At 37.9% G+C, this 26,488-nt stretch overlaps 1 protein-coding gene across 1 annotated transcript in view; it reads right to left on the reverse strand.

The window, feature by feature from the left end:
- Window positions 1–26,488, reverse strand: part of DNAJC15 (DnaJ heat shock protein family (Hsp40) member C15) — a 70,136-nt gene that overhangs the window by 39,031 nt on the left and 4,617 nt on the right. The window contains exon 2 of the mRNA XM_027064905.2: window positions 292–343. Coding sequence (XP_026920706.1) covers window positions 292–343 — 52 coding nt within the window. The remainder of the gene's footprint in view (window positions 1–291; window positions 344–26,488) is intronic.

Genomic DNA, 26,488 nt, shown 5'->3' on the forward strand with positions numbered 1-26,488 from the left:
TTTTTAAAGTACATTATAGTTCAAGCTAAAAAAAAATACTATGAAGATCAACTATTATTGGGGCTAGTTTTCCTAGCTTCTTATTGTTAATTTTCTTCACTACACAGTTATCTAGCTTTTGCTACACTGACAAATGTTCAGGGACTATAAATGGAGAAACAAATGAAAATGTATAATGTCTTAAAACCCAAACCTCAGAATACAGAGGGTATCCTCATGAATCACTATAGAAGCTATTTGGAAATATTTCTCCTGCAACATTTATTGAGCAGTATGCTTTACTTATCTTACCTGCAAAGGCAAGAGTTGCAACACCCAGTCCGACAGCTATCAAACTTCTTGCCTGTGAGGGAAAAAAAATGATTATCACTTATAGTCTTACACTGGCTTTTTTTTTCTTCAAGTAAACCATTTATTTTTTTTTTTTTCAACGTTTATTTATTTTTGGGACAGAGAGAGACAGAGCATGAACGGGGGAGGGGCAGAGAGAGAGGGAGACACAGAATCGGAAACAGGCTCCAGGCTCTAGGCCATCAGCTCAGAGCCCGACGCGGGGCTCGAACTCACGGACCGTGAGATTGTGACCTGGCTGAAGTCGGACGCTTAACCGACTGCGCCACCCAGGCACCCCGGTAAACCATTTAAAATAATGAGAATAATTATGTTAAATACTACATTTTATTCAAGCTCTGCTGTGAAAAACAGAATTTTTTTTTAAATCTGCAGTGTCTATGGGATTCTACCTGCTGTGTACCATATTAGCTAATTTTCAGTAAACTTGGGGCACCTGGGTGGTTCAGTAGGTTAAGCATCCAACTTCGGCTCAGGTCATGATCTCATGGCTTGTGAGTCCAAGCCCGCGTCAGGCTCTGTGCTGACAGCTAACAGCCTGTAGCCCACTTCAGATTCTCTGTCTCCCTCTCTGTCTGCCCCTCCCCTGCTCATGCTCTATATCTCTGTCCTTCTAAATAAATAAACATTAAAAAAAATTAATTTTCAGTAAACTAAAATTATTCTAGATTTCACTTAATTTCTGTATATATGAATTCATTCTACCCAAGAGCTTTTATGCTAAAATATTTTCTATAGGCTATTCTTAATAGTGGTTAAATATATTTATCTTCTACAAAGATAGAAGGAACATATTTCCTTTATATTTGCAATAGCATTTGCTATATTTTAAATTTTGATAAAACATTAGATCTATGTTTAGTAAAGAAGTCAAAGTGCCAAAAATTAGTAAGAATTATGAATAATTTAAAAGTTAGTTTATTTCTACCTTTACAGACCAATGTAAAGTTTTTTAAATAAGAGCCAAGAATTTAGAATCCATAAAGTTATGAGCTCATTCTGATCAAAATCTAATTTAAATTGGTTATATACTCCATATTATTCTATGCTTTTCTCCTTTACCATCTCAGAAAAATATTTAAATCAAAACAGATAAGGTTTACATAACAGAGCTCAATAGCTCCCCCACCCCAACATCCATTCCCCCTTTCTTCTCTAGGATTGGGAATTCCTATTTTTAGTCAGACATATTTCCAAGCCTCCCTTAGACTATGACTATGTTAACTAAATACTGGCTTATAAGATATAAGCAGGGTGGTATATGCAACTTCTGAGAAGTCCTTTGGGGAATGGAAGAAATGTCCTTCTCCTTTTCTATTCCTCCTTCTTACTGGCTAGAAATGTAGATATTCTACCTAGAGCAGCCATGTTGGATAAAGTAGGAAAAACAATGAGATGAAAGGAGACTGTGCCCCAGATGATCAGGGAGACGCCATAGCACCCCAGGACTGCCTCTATTTACACAAGATAAAAATAAAATTCTATCTTTGTAAGCCACTATTATTTTTAGGCGCTTGCAGCCAAATCAAATTTTGATGGATACAGAACTCAGGAGAGACACGATAGAAATGTTTTTCTCTAATGGTGAGAGGTAAATCTGTTAAGATCCAGGAAAGACTAAAAAATACATCTAGAAAAAAAATTTCCTCAGTAGGGAACAGAATGGATTCATTTCACACTGGTGCAGAAGTAGTAAGACAGAGGTTGAGCCTGGAGGGATGTTATGAAAGTGCTCTAACTTTAATATCCAGCATCTGTCTCTTAGAAATCTAGAGCTCTTCATAGACAAGATGAAGGAAGTTCATCTATGGTTCTCCTCCTCAGTTCTAATGCTAAGATATACTTTTTTACCAGGCAGTAACACTGGATACCCTAGTAAAGAAAGATTTTTTTCCCCCAGCAGAGCAGAGGAAGTCTAGAGCTAGCTACCCAGAGAGGCAAAACAGTTTCCAAAGTTCCCTTCAGGTTGTCTAGACAGGTTGTCTGTCCTGAACAGAAGGGAGGTATAGATTTAAAGAGTATAGATTTAAAGAGGATATTCTGTTGAGGTATATGTTTACCATTTTCTAAAGCTTCCCTGAGGCTGTATGGTTTGAAATTTCCAGTCTTATCTTCCACTGGTTCACTTTAATGAACCTCAGTCCTAACAAACTACTCAACTGTTTCATGTGTGAATTTATTCCTTCCTTATAACCTTGTTTAGTCTTTCATCTGTCTAGAAATATTTATATTTGCCTACCAGATATGTCCTGTTCTTAACACTTTAGTCTAAATCTACCACAGAATTGGAGAAGTCATTTGTAACACATAATAGACAATGAGCATATATCCAAAGACATGTACAGAATTCCTCCATATTACTAATAAGGGAGACAATCCAACAGAACCATGGGCAAAAGGTCAGGGACTTTATAGAAAAAAATCTAAATGGCTAATAAACATATGAAAAGGTACTCAACTAAAAGAATACCTAGGGGACGCTAACAACAAAATGCTGCAGAAATATTAATACCAGCACATAAAGACCTTTGGCCTTTGTGGAACTTCTGTCCGGTGAGGCATCTCAAGCGCGAAACAACAGTATCTATACTTCCTAGGGTTATTGTGAGGATAAAATGTAATTATGTATGTAAAGGACTTAACACAGTGGGTTGGCACATAGTAAACAGTCAGTAAATGTGAACTGCTTTTAATATTATCAATAAAATAACTACTATTAATTGAATATAAGTGGTATAGCAGAAAAAAGAACAGTGTTCTGCAAACACTTAAATTTGTCTAAGGGAAGATTCATAGAAGTAATTTTTGAGGTAGGCCCTAGAAAATGAGTTGGTCTTCTCTAAATTAAATAATACAAATTCTCACATTTCAAAAAACCATATTTGAAAAATATAGTCTTAAAAAGTTGTGTTGTTCTAATTTCATATTTTTATAGATTAATAATTGTGTCACTTTCACTATTTTAACTACTCAAAATACAAATTGTTGCCTCTACAATTCCAAAGAGATTTTCATTTGGAGATATTTATATCAGAAACATTAAACCATTAGGCATCTGATCATTTTTCCCTTTAATATGTAAATCTAAAATGTTTAACAATATTCAATTGAATTCAACAAATAAGTATTAAGCACTCTGCTGTCATTCTCCATTTGTCCTTCTAGATTCATTCTCCACCCTTCTCTGACTTGCTCTGTACTTCTGCATCCCCTTATCCACATTATCCAAGTCCTCACTTGCCCACTAGTTTCTGTCTGGGTTTTACCAAAGAGAGGAAGTTTCAAAAAGAACACCAGGCACAGGTGACGAATCCCAGGAGAGGACTCCAAACACTTCTGCCTGTTGCATCTTGGTATCAAAGTTGCCAAGGAAAACATTACACAGTCAAGCACTGAAAAATGCTTTACTTACGCGAAAGAAGACAAAGTTCAGCTCCAGCTGTATGCATCAGTCCGTTATGGCTAATGGGTTCCCCCTCCCCCACCCCCAGTGCTAGCTAAGGGAAATGGGCCTACAAACACCCACCCCTCTGGTGGTGCAACAGAAGAACTCACCCCTCTCCACCCCACACCATCCCTGGAGTCTGAAATACTGAAAGCTGAGAGCATATGTGAGAGCCATTGACTATGCTTCAGCAGAACAAATCCCACAAAGGTGGTAATCCCAGCACAGGGTATGTGAACTCCTCATCTCTTGGTAGGGAAGTATGCAGAGCCCAGCACCCACTTTTATGTGGCCAAGTGGGATTGATAACTGTGCACAAAAGACCGTCTTCTTAAACAGGAAGCATCAGCAGAAAAGCAAAAGGTGGAAAAAGATAGAAGTAATGGTACAATTTACTTCCTGTTATGTTTCCTTTTCAGCCACAGCTCCTGTTAAAGAGCTCCTCTTCCATGCCCACGACTCTCATTGGGTTCTGGAACATACATAATTCCCATTCTCTTGCCCCTTTCTCTGGGTGGATAACAGTCTCCAACCATTGCTAGCCTCTGGATGATTCATCACCCATTTCTGGTTACCTTAAACCATGCCTACCTCTGCAAATAATCTCTTCATTAAACTATCTTCAAAAAAAAAACCATCCATTACTGCCAGGACCCTCACTGACACAAAAATTACTATACATCAGTCACTATATTATGCACAACAGACATAGCATGTAGCAAGGCAAAGGTCCATATCAAATGAGTCCTATGTAGGACCTGAAACGTGATGGGCCTCCAACGTTTAATCTCCCAAAGACCTTTATTTTTACCCTTATTACAACATTTACTACACTAGTTAATAGTTAGATGTGCTCTGTCTCCTTTAGCTTTTCTACATATAAAGAACCTTTTAAAAATCTGGTGAAATCTATGGGTCACCCCAGAAAACCACACATATGTACACACAGCAAATTTTTTATACATAATTTGAAGGGATCCAAAGGTTTCTCTGAAGCCCTTTAGTTCACAAGCCCAACATGAGAACCTCCATAAAAAATATATAAATAAATAAGCTCGCTAAGGTCAAAAAGGGTGTATCATTTACCTTCATGGTCCTAGAGCACATGAGAAGACCTGCCACATATACTTCACTTTACATTCATTCAACAATACAAGAAAAGTATTAATAAGACAATAATATATCAAAATAATACCAGAAAAATAACACTGACGACAGAGTTAACCTCTGTTTCTCAAGACTAACTTTATAGAAAGATAAACATGAAAAGGCCTACAACCTTTAAAATCAAAAAGAAACCAAACCCAAATTAGGTAGATCACTGGCGCAAATAAGAATGTTCAATATATGACCAAAAACTGCAGTCAAATCTTATTTACCCACACTGAATGGACAAAGCTGTGCACAGCTTTCATCAAAAACTCATCTTTCTGGGGCACCTAGGTGGCTCAGTCGGTTGAGCGTCCGGCTTCGGCTCAGGTCATGATCTCATGGTTTGTGAGTTTGAGCACAGCATCAGGCTCTGTGCTGACAGCTCAGAACCTGGAGCCTGCTTTGGATTCTCCCTCTTTCTTTGCCCATCCTCCACTCACGCTTGGTCTCTCTCTCTCTCAAAAATAAATAAATGTTAAAAAAAAAAAAAACCAACCTCATTTTCCTTATTGGAAGAGAACTATAACTGATTTACCTCCTTAATTATATTTTAATTAATTGATATTAAAATAGTTTACATTTTTGGGGGCGCCTGGGTGGCACAGTCGGTTAAGCGTCCGACTTCAGCCGGGTCACAATCTCGCGGTCCGTGAGTTCCAGCCCCGCGTCGGGCTCTGGGCTGATGGCTCAGAGCCTGGAGCCTGTTTCCGATTCTGTGTCTCCCGTTCTCTCTGCCCCTCGCCCGTTCATGCTCTGTCTCTCTCTGTCCCAAAAATAAATAAACGTTGAAAAAAAAATTTTTTTTAATAAAAAATAAAAAATAAAATAAAATAAAATAGTTTACACTTTTTAAGCATAAACCATTTGTAACAAATAAAAATATATTATTTGGAAATTGAACTCCACTTGAGATTTTCAAAAAATACCATGTATCATACACAATCAGATCTTAGACTCTGAAATAAGAACATAGGTCTTTCTCATAAAGTTTTCTATGGAAATACTAAAACTGTTAGATATAAAGCACTTAAGTTAAAACTTTAACATTAACTGGTCCAAAATAAGAATATGATCAATTTCCTAGAAAAACACATTTATCTGCTATGTAACAGTTTTTCATGCACTAAAACATCATTGGTATTTTTTTCAGACACAAATTGAGAGAGCTCTAAGGCAACAATAAATTCCCCCAGCCCTCCACATATCTGAATGACCCCAAAGGGGAAAAGAAACTATCTAATTGCAAATGTAGAAAACAGGAAGTACAGGAGATTGAATCTGAAATCTCAGCAAGTAGTTCACACAGAATTCTTGACAATACCTTTATTCGACTTTAATTTTTAAAAGTAAAATAACATCTAAAACATACTGGGGCATTTAAATAGCCCATGGTTCATTTGGCCTAACTCTGTAAATATCAGAGAATTCCATCAACATCTCTAATTTACCACTATTCAAAAAAAATTTCACATATGCTCTATCACTATGCTATTTCACATTTACTTAAATTTCAGTATTATATCCTCAGGCTAACAGGATCTAATTTCTTTCTTTTATATAAGCAACATCATATCTGATCCAGTGTCAAGCACACGATATACTTCAATTTTTATTTTGAATGTGTTTTAAATAATGATTCTTTAAAACTAAATTGCCAGTAACAGAACAACAAAAACGACACTGAAAAGACAATTTAAAAGCAAAATGGTGAATGAGGCACAGCATTACTACCACAAAGACAGTCATTTTCTAACAACTAGGCAATAACCAGGTTAAATGTCTAAAATTGCTCATGCGACTAGACATGGTACATCTGTGGTTTCACAGAAAACTAGAGAAATGTTATTTCTTTGACTTAGGAAAATTACAATAGGTGCTGAAAATAGAAGAAATCAGGCAGTGTTCTTTAAAAAGAAAGATGTGTAGGGGCACCTGGGTGTCTCAGTCGATTGAGCATCCGACTCTTGATTTTGGCTCAGGTCATGATCTCACGGTTCGTGAGTTCGAGCCCCACATGGGGCTCTGCGCTGAGTGGGAACCTGCCTGGGATCCTCTCTCTCTCTGCCTCTTCCCAGCTTGTGCTGTCTCTCTCTCTCAAAATAAGTAAACTTAAACAATAAAATAAAAAACTGGGGCACCTGGGTGGCTCAGTCGGTTAAGTGGCCGACTTTGGCTCAGGTCATGATCTCACAGTCCATGAGTTCGAGCCCCACATCAGGCTCTGTGCTGACAGCTCGGAGCCTGGAGCCTGTTTCAGATTCTGTGTTTCCTTCTCTCTGAACCTCCCCATTCATGCTCTGTCTCTCTCTGTCTCAAAAATAAACGTTAAAAATTTTTTTAAAAAATAAAAATAAAAAATAAAATAAAATAAAAAACTGAAAAGAAATATGTGTATACAACTGTACTCTGACTTAGCTACAACTTTCACAGGTGTCATACATACATAGGAGAGATAAGATGGTAAATATGGATGCTATACAAGGATTTTTGTTATTGTTTTTAGAAATATCCACAAAGCCGCCTTGTGCAAGTTTTAGTTTTGAAACATTTTCTCTGAAGATTCAGATGTATATGGGTTTGAAAAGCAGCTATTATTTTCTAGGTATTCAGAAGATCTAAATAAATTCTTAGATACATTTTTCTTTTCTGTACAAAATTAGGCTAGCACATACTTAAAGAAGCTGATCTTTCTATAAAAATGTGCACATATAAGAAATACAAATACCATATAATTTAACTTATGTGGAATTTAAGAAAAAAAACGAATGAATCTGGGCAGTGAGCACCTGGATGGCTCAGTCAGTTAAGCATCTACTTCGGCTCAAGTCATGATCTCCCGGTTCCTGAGTGTGAGCCCAGTGTCAGGCTCTGTGTTGACAGCTCTGTGCTGAGCCTGCTTTGGATTCTGAGTCTCCCGCTCTCTCTCTGCCCCTCCCCTGATTGTGCACTCATGCCTTCTCAAAAAACAAACAAACAAACAAACTTTTTAAAAAATGAACATGGGAAAGGAGAGAGGCAAACCAAGAAACAGACTGTTAACTATACAGAACAAACTGAGGGTTACTGGAAGGGAGATGAGCAAGGGGATGGGTTAAATAGGTGATGGGGATTAAGGACGGCACTTGTGATGAGCACCAGGTGTTGTATGTAAGTGATGAATCACTAAAATCTACACCTGAAACTAATATTACACCATCTGTTAACTAACTGGAATTTAAATTAAAACTTGGGGGGGCAAATGTTCACCTAAGAAAGAAATCAGTTACAAATCAGTTAAAAATTCCACCAACTAATTCTTTACAACCGGTCCAGACTAGTGTTTGGGAACAGTGGTCTATATATAAGGAAAACAGAAAATATTCTACTTGCACCAAATTTGGAAATTCAGCTCTTAACAATTTCATTATGGTCACCATGGAAAACAAAGACTATATGTATACACATAACAAATGTATGTGATATTGGCCAATGGTATTTAATTAAGTCTTAAAAATTCATGACAATTTTAGATTATATCTGTGAAAAATGCCACAAAGCGGTTTTCACTTTTCATAAAGCATTACCTTTGACCATACACAAAGTATGAATATTTTAAATTTTAAAATGTCCAGGCATATGCATAATAGCATATGCAGAAACCAATGAATGGTAACTTCTCAATGAAATCATTGATTGGTTTCAAAATGGTTAGAGAGTTACCATAGACAATCTTTTCCCTAGACTGCTAAGTCTGGCTGAAGAAAAGTTTTATGTTCACACTAAATGGCATCAGTAGAAAATTATGGCTTCTGATGTCTGCTGACCTTCAAATCTGTTCAGTATCATCATCATCCTCAACCCAAATTCATACCATTCCTCTTTGCCTTTACTATTCTAAATATTTACTTTTTATATAAGACTTCATTCATGTTTTTCATCCATGCAGCAAGTATGAACTCTCTCAGTCTTCCACCCTGATTATCCATACATTCCACTCCTGAATGTATAGATAAACATGGGCTTCAAAGTTAATCAGGTTCAAAATCCAAACCAACATTTACCAGTTCTGTTACCCTAAGCTGATCTGTCTGGGCCCATTTCCTCATCAATAAAATGGCAATGTGAATGCCTACATCATAGGATGGTCAAAATGATTTATGAGACAAGATTATAAAAAATGACCAGCACACTGTGCAAACAATAGCAGATCTCTGCTAGTCCTTCTTTATTTTTACTCCTTTCTATTCCTCTCTGCTCAGTCCACCTGTAAAATCCCTACTTATTCCTCAACAAATAGCTTTAAGTCATCTCCCAATGAAGCTCTCCCCATTCACCTCCTCACCCAAGCAAACCTCTTTAGTGCCCTCACTAGTGCTCTCACGGTATTTAACAGATCTATTATAATACATGATACATTATTAATAATGGTTTTATCTGTCTACTTCAACCACTCCTAAAAGGTGAGCTTTCTGGAAGTAGGGACTATTTATCTCTTTGCATTTCCAAAATCTGACGAAGTATCCAGTACATAATAGGTTTTCAAAAACTTGTATAATGAGATAAAAATGACCTTAAGAAGGCTCCCCACTATCCAGATGCCTTTTGGAGTTTGTATGATTTGTGTACTACATTGGTGTCTGCTACTGAATAGAATTTTATTCAAAATAGGAAAATATAATGGACAAGGACAGTCACATTTAATTAAGAAAATAACACATAATCATGTCTCTAAACATCCTGGACCAGATAAATACATATCCAAAAGTCTCATGGATGACCAAGAAAATGAAGTAAAAAGTCGTACGTCAGTAAATTTCATTACGTAAGTGAAGATAATCCACAGGTCCATATAGGAAAACATGAAGAAATGATTGAGTTGTTATACAAAGAAAAATAAAGAAACTCCCAATAAAAGAGTTAGATATTTTTCAAGTAGCTGTTTGGAGGCCATCTCTCATCTCTGACTGGTTGACTGATTTCAATAAATACTCAGTGAGTGCCTACGATATTATATGCCAGTCACAATTCTAAGTCCTGATGATTTATCAGACAAAATCCTTATCCTTCTGAAGCTACATTTTAGCACAAGAAATAGACATTAAACAATATAAATCAGGAAAAGAGACAATAGAAAGTGTTATGTGCTATGGAGAATATTAAGCAGGTAAAGACAAGGATGTGTATTTATATACTGAGAACAGCAAATTTAGATAGAATAAGCAGGGAAAGATTCACTGAAAACGTGATTTTTGGAAAAAAAAACAAAAATAAAACTGAAGGAAGTCAAGAAGCCATGCCATTATTTAAGGAAGATAGATCACTGGGCAGGTGGAACAAGTTTGAAGGCCCCAAAGCAGGGATATACCTAGTGTGTCTGAGGAATACCCAGAAGGCCAGGGTACACAGAGCAGAAGTGGGAGGAAAAAGGTAATGAGATCAGAAGATAACATGGGGAACAGCTCATGTCAGGCCTTAAGGATCAACATAAAAACTTTAACTTCTCTCTGAGTGATAGGAGACTTGATTGTTTTGAGAAGAGGCCTAACATTATCTTAGTTAGAACTGTAAAATGACCACTAGTTGTCATGTTAAGAATAGAATCTCAAAGCCATAGGTATGGAGATGCGTTAGGAGCCTATTAAAATAATCCAAGAGATAATGGTAGCTGGGATCAAAGTGATTAGTGATGGGGGGGGGGGTCAGATTCTGGATATACTTTCAAGATAAAGGCATTAAGATTTGTTGAGAGACTGTGTCTACTGACAGATGAATGGATAAAGAAAATATGTATATATACAAGGGATATTATTCACCCACAAAAAAGAAGGAAATTCTAACATTTGCAACAACGTGGATGGGCCTTAAGGGCATTATGCAAAGTGAAATAAGCCAGACACAGAAAGACAAAACTGTAAGATCTCACTGAAGCAGAGTAGAACAGTGATTGCCAGGCTGGGGGTAGGAGAAATGGGGGTGATGTTGGTCAAATTTTTAGTTATAAGATGAGTTAAGTTTTACACTTGACTTTGCTAAGAGTAGGTCTTTGAGTGTCTCACCAGACATATCCGCACACACAATGTGAGGTGATGTATGTGTTAATTAGTTTGATTGTGGTAATCATTTCACAATGTGTATCAAATTGCATGTATACCTTACATGTAAACAATTTTTATGTGTCAATTATACCTCAATAAAGCTGGGGGGTAAGAAGAGATGTCAAGGTTATGTGCCTTAAACAACTGGAAAATGAGTTCCCTTTTTGCTGAGAGTAAAGTCTGTGACAGGACTGCAGTCAGAGGAAAGGGAGACCATAAGCTCTCTTTTGGTACTTATTTTTCTAAAGCCATGCCATGATAAGTATAATACATAAGGCCCAACCAAAGCAGTATGTGAATTCACAACAACTGGAGAGGAAAAAAAAAGGTCTCGTCTACGATTGGAAAAGAAGAATGAGCAAGTTGTATCAAAAAACACTCTTTCTTTGTTATCTTGCAGTGACTCTCAATTCTCAAGGGTTAATCACAAGCAAATCACTTTCTGCTGAACTCGGAGTTTTATGCTGCCTTATTATTTGGTTCAATTTCTACAAAGAAAGCTCTTTGAATTTAGACAACGTAAATGGAAAAGAAAAAAGAGAGGAAACAAGAAAGACTGCTGGCAAATCAGCAGAATTTGGGAAAGAAAAGTATTACACATTCAGATCAAAAGAAAGAGAGGAAGAGAATTGACATTCAAGAAAAAATGTCAGACATGATAAAATGACACTAGGAAGATAATTTTTACAATTACCCTTCCCTAAAATCTTCAAGCTGGCATGAATTTCACAGACTATCATATCTAAATTGGACTAGTCCACATTAATCTACCTGCCTTTACCAGCCATTGCCAAAAACAAACACACTTGAACCTCTCTCAAAATACCAATTCCCCTGAAAATCTTAAATTACGTAAAAAGTGAAGGCAAAACTGACTACATCTGTATTTCCTCCTCTTTAAGGTCACTTGAGGGGCGCATGGGTGGCTCAGTTGGTTAAGCATCCCACTTCAGCTCAGGTCATGATCTCGCGGTTCATGGGTTCGAGACCCGCATCCGGCTCTGTGCTGAGAGCTCAGAGCCTGGAGCCTGCTTCAGATTCTGTGTCTCCCTCTCTCTATGACCCTCCTTTCCTCTCTCTCTCTCTCTCTCAAAACTCAAATAAAAACATATTTTGGGGTGCCTGGGTGGCTCAGTCAGTTGAGTGTCCGACTTTGGCTCAGGTCATGATCTCGTGGTCCGTGAGTTCAAGCCCCGCGTCGGGCTCTGTGCTGACAGCTCAAAACCTGGAGCCTGTTTCAGATTCTGTGTCTCCCTCTCTCTCTGACCCTTCCCCATTCATGCTCTGTCTCTCTCTGTCTCAAAAATAAATAAACGTTAAAAATAAATAAAATAAAAACATTAAAAAAATTTTAAGTCACTCAATTTATTTTTAACTATAGACAAGCATTAATTTATACAAGACTAGACAGTAAATAAAAGGGCAAAACAAAAACAAAGCAAAATAAAACAAAACAAAGCCAAAAGTCAAACACAGTTAAGAAACAAAACTCAGGCATGGCCCAATTGAGTATTTCTCCACTTTCTAATATAATTAAAATCCCCAAACTGAAATCCTTGCTGTAAATAGTGATTTCTTAAGAATAGTCTTAAAGTACTAGTTTGCATTTCTTCAGTGACCCACTGATGTAAACCTTATCTCCCCTTTTCCTAATAAGATAAGCAGCTTTCTTTGTTCACATTCAACATAGCTTGTCAAAATCCTGCCCCAGTATCAACCTAGCCCTGGATGCCTCAGAGAGCACAAAGAGCTCCTGGGCTCATCACAGGTTTGCCAAACCAGGCTGTACATTTGGTTTCATGTCCTTAAACCTAAAGACACTGTAATGGTTCATTTCATATGCCCATTTGGCTACGTCAGTCATTTAAACACTATTGTGTAGGTATTTCATACCTGCGGCTAGTGCATATTATCTTTAAAGAAATTTATCTTTGATAATATTGGTGGGCCTCACACAATCAGCTGAAAGGCACTAAGAACAAAACTGAGGTTTCCCTAAGGAAGCAGAAATTCTGCCTCAAGAATAAGCTGCTGTCTGAAAGCTTCCAGCCTGCAGGCCCGCCCTACAAATTTTAGACTTGCCAGTCCACATAACTATTTAAGCCAAATCATCAAAATAAATAAATAGATAAATAATACATACTACTTGGTTCTTTTTTCTGGAAAATCCTGACTGATACAGATTTCTGCTTTAGGACCAGAAAATACAGCTTTTAGGCATATGCCCTTGATTCATATATTATTCACTAATTAAATCAACATTTAAACATTTAATCTGGGTGCCTACTACAGACCAGACACTGCAGTAGGGATAGAGAAACAGATCAGTAAGATGACCTCACAAAGGTTACAAACTGATTCACAATCTTAAACCATGCATGCCTTCAAATTTTACTAGTTTGCTTTCATTATTTTATTTATCCATAAGTATATTTAATTCCTTTTAAAACTTACTAGATTTTTAGCTAGAAATACTTCTTGGACAATAAAGGTATGCTAATACTAGTTGTCAATGATTCTCAAAAGTTGACGCATAGGACACTTCCATTCTTAGGCTCAGATTTTAAGTCAGATTATGGACCACATATAAAGCATGCTCTAGGCTACTTGCAAAAGCACATGGTTGTAAACCCCATCCATTTTCTCGTGTTGCTATATTAATATGTGGGAACATCGAAGTTAAGATCCACCGCTTTATACAATTATACTGAGATAACCAGAGCGCTAAGAATAATCTAGTACACATACTTTGCTAGTGTTAACACAGTTCATCAGTAAATTTTGGAACAAGGATGCACTAACTAAAAACTATTCTATGCGTATAAAATTATAATCATATAGTAATTGGAATTAGAAATTTTGTGAAAACTTTCACTTTAACACTAGATATAACTTGAGAGGGGAAGACTTCATTTTAATATCTTTATTTCATTTTCATTGATGTAGTAGGGAGCAATGGAATTGAGAGGCTGAAAGAGGGCTTTTGCAGATATTTGACAGAGGCTGCCAATAAGAAACCTGTACCTACTCTTACACATTTTCCGTAGGAGCTGGTCCCAACCCTGTATCCGGAACACAGCACTTTTTATCAAAATGAGTTCTCTCTCCTCTGAAGCTGCTGGCTGTGAGCAAGGGAGCAGAGGTAACTGAGTCATATCCCCACTACCCTCACTGACTCCACTAGTCCCTGCCCTTCTATGTCACCACCCTTCACGAAAAGGTGATATGATCAATCCTTATCCCTAACAGAGAAGAGTGTTGCGAACATGGCTTTTCAGCTACTAAACAGGAAAGAAGAAAAATGGAACTACTCTAGACAGGCAGCAAGATCAAGTAAACTCTCAAATATGAAAGAAATCAATGTCATTGGAATCTCCCCTATTCCAACATCAATACCACCTCTCTATCTCCCAGTTTACTTCTCCATTGTGATCCCAGAATTGTCTCCCTTACTAAATCATGAGCCTCTAGAGAGCAAAAAGGAGGCTTTATTCATCTTTATATTCCCAAAATATAGTATGGGTTAGCCCATAAGCTAGTAGTTAGTTGACAGGATGGATGTATATGGGGACAGATGGTTAGACAGACAGATGGCCAGCTGATTGAGTACTCTGCTTCTGGGCAATAGATGGCTTCTGAGAAGAGTCCAGATAAAGCTGAAGGACACAGTCAAGGTTAGGCCAAAGAGGAAAAAGGGAAAGTATAGGGACAAAATAAAGGTTAGAAGCTGGGAAACCTGACTTCTGACTAGGGTTCTGCCCTTAACTCATTGTGACCTTTGGTCATCCCAAGTGAATGTGTATGTGTGATAGAGGGCAGGGATCATCTATAGAATATATTAAATATCTATAAAATGTTAAATACAGATTAGACTAGTTACCTATGGAATATTTTAAACAGATTAGATCAGACAACTCATAAAACATAAAGTCAACCTTCCATCTATGTAACAATATGGAATCATCTCAAGATTAAGCAGACAGACCAAAAACAGACAAGATTTTTGAAGCAAAATTCTGATCAGAAAGCTAACTCAGAATGATACTGAAAAATAACCACAGCATTTGGAAAATACCTATTAAAAAGTAATAACTATCATAGGCTCTGTATTCTTCCTTTGTAGCTCTTGATGTTAAACACATCAAATCTATAAATACAACTTCTGAAATGTGTTCTTTGATCTGAAGCTTCAGATATACCTCTTCTCAAAAGCTGGGTCTTCTGAGCACTTCAAGGTTCATTTAGGTCTAAGAGTTACTTTAACTTGTTCATCACTGCTATTTAATTTGCTGGCCCTAAATTGATCTCTTTTATGTTTAAGGAGTATCCTCAGTTCTAAAATTTGAAGGACAGAGACTTTTTTACCCAATGGATATCCTTTACCATTTTATTACTGTACTTTTATTAAATTATTTCCATGTCCAGTGATGTCCTGAATTAAGAGTTCTAAACTATCCTTGAATTACAGTTCTAAACAAATTTCGCCTTTCTTCAAATGAGCTTTCCCTTCCCCACACCTCCACACTCAATACATACTTCTCCCCTCAATACATCTCTTTCTGGAAAGTTTCCATTTCTCTTTAAAAATGTTTTTTTCAACTGAGAACAAACTGAGGGTTGATGGGGGGTGGGAGGGAGGGGAGGGTGGGTAATGGGTACTGAGGAGGGCATCTTTTGAGATGAGCACTGGGTGTTGTATGGAAACCAATTTGACAATACATTTCATATATTGAAAATAAATAAATAAACAAACAAACAAACAAACAAACATTAAAAAAGGAAAAAATAAAAATGTTTTTTTCATGTTTATTATTTATTTTTGAGAGCAAGAGAGACAGAGCACAAGCGGGAGATGGGCAGAGAGAGAGAAAACACAGAATCTGAAGCAGCTTCCAGGCTCTGAGCTGTCAGCCCAGAACCTGATATGGGGCTCAAACCCACAAACTGTAAGATCATGACCTGAGCCGAAGTCGGACACTTTACTCACTGAGCCACCCAGGCACCCCTGGAAAATTTCCATTTCTATTTGACTGTTTTAAAAGGTACAAGCAGAAATACACAAATTATTCTAGATATAGAGACACCATACTTTTATACAAAAAGATATGTTTCTGTTTTGCTTTATTTCCAACAGCTTCCATAGGGTGTCCAATGTTTTGTTGTCGTTTCTGACTAATACAGTAAGTCAATGTCACAATCATAGAGCTGAAAGGAATTACATAGAAAAACCCACATTTTATAGAGGAAGACACTGATGTCCTAAAAAGTGACATTCCTTGTCCAAGGTTTAGCATTGGTCATTAGTGTCTTCACCTGGGCTAAAATACAAGTATCCTAATTCCAGACCAGACCCTATGTCTTCAAGCAACAATTCAAAATTATTGCCATGCCCTCTCCTGCTTGCACTCTATTTCTCTCAAAAATAAATAATAAACATTAAAAAAAATTTTTTTTAAATTTTTTTTTTTTAACGTTTATTTATTTTTTGGGGGACAGAGAGAGACAGAGCATGAACGGGGGAGGGGCAGAGAGAGAGGGAGACACAGAATCGGAAACAGGCTCCAGGCTCTGAGCCATCAGCCCAGAGCCCGACGCGGGGCTCGAACTCCCGGACCGCGAGATCGTGACCTGGCTGAAGTCGGACGCTTAACCGACTGCGCCACCCAGGCACCCCAAAAAAAATTTTTTTTTAAATGGGGCACCTGGGTGGCGCAGTCGGTTAAGCATCCAACTTCGGCTCGTGTTTCATGGGTTCGAGCCCCGCTTTGGGCTCTGTGCTGATAACTCTGAGCCTGAAGCCTGCTTCGGATTCTGTGTCTCCCTTTCTCTCTGCCCCTCTCCTGTTTGCACTCTGTCTCTCTATTTCTCCCAAAAATAATAAACATTAAAAAAAATTAAATTATTGCCATGCTCTTTTAAAAGATTATAATAATTCATCAATCTTTCCATTGTGAGCTCATAGGCAATGAAACATCCCTATCTGACTTCAACACCCATTCACAAACACCTTATAATGTCTTATCCTATTTATTAGTTTTTTAATGACCTAGAGAACATAATGTCATTTAATTATTTCATGCCAAACTAGATTCTAGCACCAGTTCTTGATGCCCTTACTCCTCATAATTCCCTATTTTTTCACAAAATTTTATATTCCCTCACCCACTCCCAATAAGTTGTATTTTCAATACTCTCACATTTAATATAAAATCATTCAGTTTTTAAGTATGGAAGCAGATAAAACTGACCACTTCAATAAGCAAATAAGTGGAATTACTCATATTTCCTTCAACTTTTCTTCTGGATGGGAACATGTGGCACTCTGTCATTCTTTCAGTATAAAGACCAGTACTAATGAAAGGCACACAATTTAGCCAACAACTGAAAGTCTTACAAGTTGTTGAGGGAGTAACTCAATGAACAATCTCATGAACTGATGCTGGGAATGCAAATTGGGACAATCTGTCTTGAAAGTAATTTCAGCATAGGAATCAACAGCCTTAAATATATGCAAGACACTAGGCTAACTACAATTAGAAAAAATTACACTAAGAAAATAATCAGAGAGGTGCATAAAAACTTATATATGAGAATATTTATAACTGCACTATTCATAATATAAAAAGTTGGAAACAATTAGAATACCCAACAACAGGGGATAATTAAATAAATTAGTGCATATGTGAAACATGCACTGACCTATCTACTTACAAATAAACTTTAAAAACAAATTCTTCCTGGCACTCTCCAATAAAAACAAATGCAATGATCTCTGGCATCTCCCTTTTTATCCTTGCACTTAAGTTTGCACCCTGAGGATAAAAATGATCTTGCTGAATCTCCAGCTGGCCTCTTCTCTATCATGTACTCCTACAAGCTTTTATTACACTGACTTTAGAGGCCCTGGGCAAGTACTCCCTAAACTCCCTTAGATTACACCTGATGTACACCTTACTTGCAACACTCTGTAGCTTTGTTTATTCTTCTTGCTTGGCAAATCGTGCCACTTTCTAAAAGCTACTTTTACTCCCTTACAAGAACCTATTTTACTTTAGGCAACAATTTCTTAGAGTGGTAATACTCACAGCTTAAATTTCATTACACAGTATTCTTTTCTTCCTTTCTGAGTTAAGGTGAGATAAAATTAACTCTGCTTCAAGGTTTAAGAATTTTAAACTATCTTGAAGCATCTGAAGACTCTGAAAATTACCACAAATATCAGGGCTATAAATCATTTCTTAGAGTTGGATTTCATCAATTTCCGATATCTAAATGATGAAGCAGCAATATAATTTAGTGAAAAAGTCAAGGACTCCCAAAGTGAAAATTGGTTTCATATTCTAGTCCTGCCACTTACTAGCTATATGACCTTGAGAACTCTTTGGTCCTCGGTTTTCTTATATGTAAGAAAAGTAGCATCTAACTTCACAGGGTTATGATGAGAAATGGGACAATGTAATCACAGTGTTTGGCACTTAGCAGACATTAACTGTTAGTTTACTTCCTCCTTAACCATTTGCATGCACATCATGCAGTCAGTACATTCATGCATATCATACAGTTTTATCTTCTTTTCATACATGCAATGAATAAAAATAGAAAATATTACTAATATTATGGAAGCAGGAGGAGACAGGTATGAAATTTTTCATTTTATAAAAGAACTTACATTTGAAAAGATTAAGAGGCAGTGTTTTGGGGCAAACAAATCTGGAAAAAACTTGTACTGGCCAAAAGTGAATTAAAAAAAAAAAAAACAACTCCTTTATTTATTTTTAATGTTTATTTTTGAGAGAGAGAGACAGAGTGTGAGTGGGGGGGGTGGGGACAGAGAGAGAGGGAGACACAGAATCCGAAGCAGGCTCCAGGCTCTGAGCTGTTAGCACAGAGCCCAACACAGGGCTCAAACTCACGAAATATGAGATCACAACCTGAGCTGAAGTCGGATGCCCAGGCGCCCCCAAAAGTGAAAAAGTAATCCTCTACAAAATCTCAGAGTCAAAAACTCTATGATACCAATACAGACAACTTTAGTATCAGAAATAGATGTGTTAGGGGCACCTGGGTGGCTCAGTTGGTTAAGCATCCAACTTTAGCTCAGGTCATGATCTCACGGTTTTTGAGTTCAAGCCCTGCATTGGGCTCTGTGCTGACAGCTCAGAGCCTGGAGCCTGCTTCAGATTCTGTGTCTCCCTCTCTCTCTGCCCCTACCCTTCTCTCTCTCTCTCTCTCTCTCTCTGTCTCTGTCTGTCTCTCTCTCTCAAAAATAAATATTTTTTTTAAAAATTTAAAAAAAAGAAATAGATGTGTTGACACTTAGAAATGAGAATGAATGAGTCAACAGTTCTAAACTACATGATATTCCATGTAGTTTAAATAGAATAGTACAAGTTTTCTAGAATGGAGGGAAAGGCTGAAACGGGCTACCCTGAATCAGTTAAAGGAATATACAAACTGGGTATCAATTCAGAGCCTTTTTTAAAACCTCTATTTAAAATTCTTCACAGGGGTGCCTGGGTGGCTCAGTCGCTTAAGCGTCCGACTCTTGATCTCAGCTCAGGTCTTGATCTCAGGGTCATGAGTTCAAGCCACACATTGGAAAAGGGGTGTCAGTTGAGTGTCTGACTCTTGATTTCAGCTCAGGTCATGATTGCAGGGTTGTAGGATCGAGCCCTGCATCAGACTCCATGCTGAGTGTGGAGCCTGCTTAAGATTCTCTCTCTCCATCTGCCCCTCTCCCCTACTTGCATGCTGTCTCTTTAAAATAAAAAAATAAATAAAAATAAAAGATTCTCTCTCTCTCTCTCCCTCCCTCTGTCCCTCTCCCCTGCTCATGTTCTCTCTCTCTAAAAAGAAAAAAAAATAAATCTACTCTTTAAAAATCTACTAATTTTACAAAAACCATATATTTAGAAATATTATTAAATACTACATAGTAATAAAGTTTTTGGTGAATAAAACTGTAACATCATTGTATGTAGGGGAAAAGTGCTGTTTGTAGTACCATCTGTAACTGATTTCATGGCTGGCTTAGTTCTTATCTCCTCAGTTCTATATGCCTGCTATACAAAACTAATTTTTTAATGTTTATTTATTTTTGAGGGAGAGAGACAGCACGACGGGGGAAGGGGTAGAGAGAGGAGGACAGAAGATCCAAAGTGGGCCATGCGCTGACAGCAGAAGTCGGATGTGGGCTCGAACTAACAAACCAGGAGAGTATGACCTGAGCAGAAGTCGGACGTTTTAACCGACTGAGCCACCCAGGCACCCCCAAAACTATTTTTTCAGTTGTGATGGTGATGATAGTTATTGTGAAATTCCAGAGATACCAGAAGGAAGTGGAATTATTCTCTGGAAGACCATAATAAATTACTTAGAGGAATATGTGATATTGTACCATATCCCTGGACATAGGCACTTCTGTTCACTGACCTGGTAAAACTATAACAAACTTGAAATATAATGATAAATACAGAACAATTGATGAATCTCTCTCTCCCTCTCTCTCTCTCTCTCTCTCTGATTTCACAATCCCCTGACACTCTCTGTCGGCAGATATTGAAAAACAAAAATAAAGCCACACCAACAAAGCAAAAAAGTGCATTGCTGAAGCTGTAGGAGAAATGCCACATTCTCCAGTGGACTAAAAGCAAAGCCACTTACTCCAAGACAAGGAAATCTTTTACTATCATACTTCATCAGCTACACAAGAGGAAGATAAGGAAAATGGGCACAAGTTGGGTAAGAGGATAAAAATGAAACTATTAGGATCCAGAGTTGTGATCCAGAATGAAGTTTCCCATGAGATAAAATGTTATACACACAAGGCTTCTTAGAGAAATGGCTGATTCTAGGACAGGAGCAAGAAATATACAAAATAAGCCTAGAACGCCTTATAGGGCCAGAAGTAAGGAAGTGCTCAAAAAAACTCCACAATAATGGGGTATGTCAAAGGTATATGGGAACCAACTGAAAGAGATACCAAGGCCGAAGGAAGAATAATTTAAACAACAAAATAAACAATACTGTTCTAACCCAAAGTATAAATATCCATGAATCCAGGCCAATATAAATACATGATGGAATAAATAAATAAATGGGGGAGAAGAGACAAATCTCCTGTGCAGAAAAATACCAAGTACTTTCATAAAGAACTCCACCCTCAAGGAGGGGAAGCATAACTCCCTACTCCTTAAATGTAGGCCATACATAGTGACTTCCTTTCAAAAAGTCCAGTAGGGGAAGGGAAAGGGGAAAAAACAGCTAACTTTACAGTGGAGAAACCAGACAAATGCTACGTCATCAGATGAGTTCAAGGAGAACCTAAATAGTGAGAAATCATGTTTCTAGTACGTGCCTTCCATATGGACAAATTCCAGTGGAGGGGCACTACAAAATGTCGGAATAGCATTCCTCAAATCTGTCAGGCGCATCAAAAACAAGGCAAGTCTGAGAAACTGTCGGCCAAGAGGAGCCAAAAGAGACATGAAAACTACATGTAATGTGATCTCCTGGATGAGATCCTGGAATACATTAGAAGGGCTGTAGGTAAAAACCAAGAGATTCTGAATAAAGTAGGGACTCTGGTTAATAATGTATGAAGCAACAATGGCTTGTTAATTATAAGAAATGTACCATACTAACACAAGATGTTAAAAGGGGAAACTGAGTGTGGGTACATGGATATTCTGTGTGCTCTCTTCTCACTTTTCTGTAAATCTAAAACTGTAGTTGAAAAAACATCTAATTTTAAAAGAAAAAAAATGTTGTATGTGATTAGATTTTCACGAGAGCTAATAATGTTTATTGAATCCCTAACAGCATTTAGATAACATTCAGAGCACATAAGACAGTGAAAATGGAGTTCCTGAAATACTCTGTCTTACGCTGTGAGTTACATAGACCTGTGGACTAGTTTATCCATTTATAAACTAGTGTTTGGTAACACTGCTTGTAGGAGACTATGCTTTCAAATTTCTCACATCTGTGAAATTCAAATCACCTTACAGCTGAAAATAGATAAAAGTGAGTGTGTTGGTCCCAGACCTGTTTGCATTCACTGTTCCATTTCCCGGCTTTTCCCTACTCTGTTCTTTTGGGAGGACAGCTGAGTCCTGCAGGCTCCTGTGTCACCCGGCTCCAGTTGAGTCTGATGAATGGGGCTCAATGGTGGGAGACAGGAGGGTGGGAAAAAAGGGGAGTCCACGGTATTTCTCCCCTTTCCTCTGCCTTGTAGCAGCAGCTCTCGCAGCAGCCGTGTCCCGAGGCTCCAGCTCCCTCCTGCACAGACCCCCACGGTCTAGTTACAGAACAGTGGTTATGAAAACACCTCTTCCTTTTGACCCTGCAGCCGGAGAGCGCTAGTGGCTTTTTCCTGTTCTCAGCCTCTGCACTGCCTCACAATCCCATCTTCTCAACAACTCTTCACCTGTAAAACCAACTCTACATTCCATTTCCTTTGTTTTACATAATTTAAATATGTCTGTTTTCCTAGTTAGACCTTGAGGACACAGACAGGTTGAAGGACAATGGGGATGGAATATATTTTGAGTAAAAGCAGAGTAGAGAAAGCAGAATTCCGGGGTGCCTGGGTGGCTCAGTTGGTTAAGCGACCGACTTCGGCTCATGTCACGATCTTGCAGCTCCTGAGTTCGAGCCTCATGTTGGGCTCGGTGCTGACAGCTCAGAGCCTGGAGACTGCTTTGGATTCTGTGTCTCCCTCGCTCTCTGCCCCCCTCCTGCTCATGCTCTGGCTCTCTCTCAAAAATAAATAAACCTTAAAAAGAAAAGAAAATAAAGCAGAACACCTTTGGAGCTCATCCACACATCAACTGTGTGGCCCTGGGCAAATTATTTCACTGCTTTAAGCTTTGATTCGTTCATCCACCACTGGGGGATTATAACAGTATCTACGTTTCACAGGGTTATTACATGCACTAAATTGGTTCATGCATTTAAAGAACTAGCCTAATACCTGGTACAAAACATTTAGCTACCACCACTATTACAGCTGCCATTACGGCTTCTAGACTCCAGAGGACTATCCACTGTAATACAATCTTAACTGGTCTTGCCCTCTTCTGCTTCTCTATCCTCTACCCTTCTTGAACAATGCCCTAGGCTTTATCTTCGTGAAGCCCACTACTGATCACACAGCTCCTACAAAACTGCAACAGCCTATAGATAAGGTACTCGTGCCTTAACCTGCCACTCAGGTATATCCACAATCTTATCCCAACATATTTTCCCTTATTTTTCCCCCCTTAATATAAGCTACAGTTGGTTTTCTCTCTTTCTAGCTTCTCTTGAAAAATGAGATATTTTTCAAGGCTCTTGAGGAGAAACCCATGTTTGATTCATCTTTGTACTTACTACAGACAGCACTTAGCCTCAGTACTTTACCTAATAAAATGGGACTCCGTATCTCACATTTAGGTAGCTTTGCTTTTGTCTCTCTTGCCCGAAGAGACATATCTAAAACATGTTGCTAAGGCCAATATCAAAGAAATTGCTGCCCATGTTTTCTCTTCTAGGAGTTTTAAAGTAGGACAGCACTTAATAGAATCGGTCTTGCATTAGGTATTTAAATTTGATCCAATTTACCTTCTCGAGCAGTGACAGGCAAACTTAAAGCCCACAGGCCAAATGCGGCCCTCCAACTATTTTGTTGGATAAATAAAATAAAGTTTTATTGGAATAGTTTTTTTTGGAATACAGCCACATTTATGGATTATCTATGGCTACTTTTTGCTTTACAATGGCAGAGTTCGGTAGTGTAGTAGAGACCCTATGGCCTGCAAAGCCTAAAATACTATTTAGCCCTCTACAAAATAAATTTGCTGACATCTGTCCTTGAGAGTGGCAATCCTGGTTTATCCACATCCTCCCCACAGACATCTAGTATATAGCTTCCATATATTTGGTGTTCAAAAAAAATTTTTTTTAACGTTTATTTATTTTTGAGACAGAGAGAGACAGAGCATGAACGGGGGAGGGGCAGAGAGAGAGGGAGACACAGAATCGGAAGCAGGCTCCAGCCTCTGAGCCATCAGCCCAGAGCCCGATGCGGGGCTCAAACTCACGGATGGCAAGATCGTGACCTGAGCTGAAGTCGGACGCTTAACCGACTGAGCAACCCAGGTGCCCCCAAAATTTTTTTAATTAAACTGAATTGACAAACTTTAAAAACAGAGTTGGAGACTGTGTTATTGGAGGTTAATAAGCAGTAAAATTACCAAAACCTAGAAAAGCACATCAGAAGTCAGAGTATTATGTATACTCTGACTACACATACTATTACTTATATTTTAGCCCTCTCTTTACCATTAAAAAGTGAAACAAGAGAGTCTCATTTATCTTATTCTTTTTTATTCCTTAGGGCTATCAGTTCATAATTCTATAAAACATTTCTCTCATCTTCTATTTTTTTCCTATCCAGTTGTTTTCATTCAATTGCTAATTTAAACATTCAATAAAAATTTATGGAGCAGTAACCAGGTTACTGGTACTATGTTGAGAGCTGAGAGAATGAGGATCCTTAAAACTTGGTCCCTGCCTATGAAGGCTATCTAATCTTAGTTTAAAAGGCATATTTCAAAAAGGAGAAGCACTATTTAAATACCAGCAAATCAACAAGTGGGTCAAGTCTGGTATCTTTTACTGTCACCTAATTTCAAATCTTCAGCAGAAAAAAAACAAACAAAAAAACCAAACAAACCAAAAAATTTAAATGTTCCACTACTATGAATCCAAGTATTTCTGAAAATTGGGAAAACAGCTCACTCCATCACAACTGCCACTGCTGGGGGAGGGGAAAAAGAGCATCAAATTTGTTTACTAATTCCCTAAGGCATTTTATTCTTCCAAAACAGCATAAGCAGTAAATAACCTTCTCAATAAATATAAGTTGCCTGAAAGTGTTATAAAATGCTGAAATTTCTATGGAGACTATAACACTTAAGTTCAAGATAGACAATAGCTGTACCAGTGGGAAATTAAGAAGGAAAAAAATCATTCTGCCTCAGAAAGAGGCAGAACTGGAGATGCAGAGAGTAAAGATGGAGACTATTCACTCATACCACAAATATTTATTTAGCATTTACCATATACATATACAAACATTTACTCAGCATGCACCAGGCCCGGTGCTAAGTAACACAAAGACTCCTGTTCTTCCTCAGAGGCTAACATAAAGGAGAAATCCTACAGAAAAAACACATTCATCAATGTCAGAATCAAACATTCATTTTTAAGTCACTCAACAGTAATAAAGTTAATAGCTGTTCATTTAATAAACAATTAAGTGACTACCCTGGGTCAATTACAGTGCAATCACAGAAGCATAAAAAAGTTCTTGCTCAGAAGACTTCACAGCCTGGGTGCTTATACAAAGATGAGTAACTTTTTAAAGTTTATTTATGTATTTTGAGAGAGAGAGTGCACATGCAGAGAGAAGGGGCATAGAAAGAGAGGGAGAGAGAGAATCCCAAGCAGGCTCTGCACTGTCAGCATAGAGTCCGACACAGGGCTTGAACTCAAACTGTAAGGTCATGACCTGAGCCGAAATCAAGAGTCGGATGCTTAACTGACTGAGCCACCCTAGCACCCCAACGATGAATAATTTTGATATATGAAATATTTCAAAAAACTGTACAACTTTCTGAGGAAGTACACAAGAGGAAACATTACTAGGGAGAGGGAACTTGAGTCAGGCAAGGCTTCACATCAGTAACCTGAGTCTCACAAAATGAACAGGAGTTTGCCAGGCAAAGAATTTCAGACAGAGGAGAAAACCACACCAAGTAAAGTCAGAGCACAGGGTACAGTGCAGTGTGGGGAATGGAAAATAGGGTTGGGGTAAGTTGTTCGGGGGTCAGTTGATAGAAAGCCCTGTATACCACCCTGAGGAAAGTTTGGACCATGGTACACTTATAAAAAGGTTATAAAAATAACTGATGGCAGTGTGAAGTTTCAAAAGGATAAAGTACCAGAAGCCAAGAGGACTGCTTTTTAAAGGCTATTACAATAGGCCAGGGGAGAGATGATAAAGACTAACAGAATAGCAGTGGCAAGGTCAGAGAAAGAAATCAGAGATCAGGATAACGGACTAACAGAAGAAACCTGGAGATAGAGAAGAAACCAGAAGTGATAATGGCATTGTTCACGATAGGGGAAAGAAGAGAATCAGCTCGTATGGGGAGAGAACATAATAAGCTACATTTTAGGCAGCTGAAGTTTGTATTTTTGTTTGTAGGACTCAGTGGTGAGACAAGTGGAAATTCTTATTAACTCCATTCACTGAGAGAATAGTTCTCATTCCTTCCCATTCCAGAATAACATTTATTCATTCAGCAATTTCTTTTTGGAAAGCTTATCACATATCAGGCACCATTATAAATGCTGGAAAAACACAGACAGCAAGCAAAGTCCCTGCCCATGGAGCTTAGATTTCAGCCTCCTCTTATCA

The sequence above is a fragment of the Acinonyx jubatus genome, chromosome A1 (genome assembly GCF_027475565.1).
Source record: "Acinonyx jubatus isolate Ajub_Pintada_27869175 chromosome A1, VMU_Ajub_asm_v1.0, whole genome shotgun sequence".
In the NCBI taxonomy this organism is placed as follows: domain Eukaryota; kingdom Metazoa; phylum Chordata; class Mammalia; order Carnivora; family Felidae; genus Acinonyx; species Acinonyx jubatus.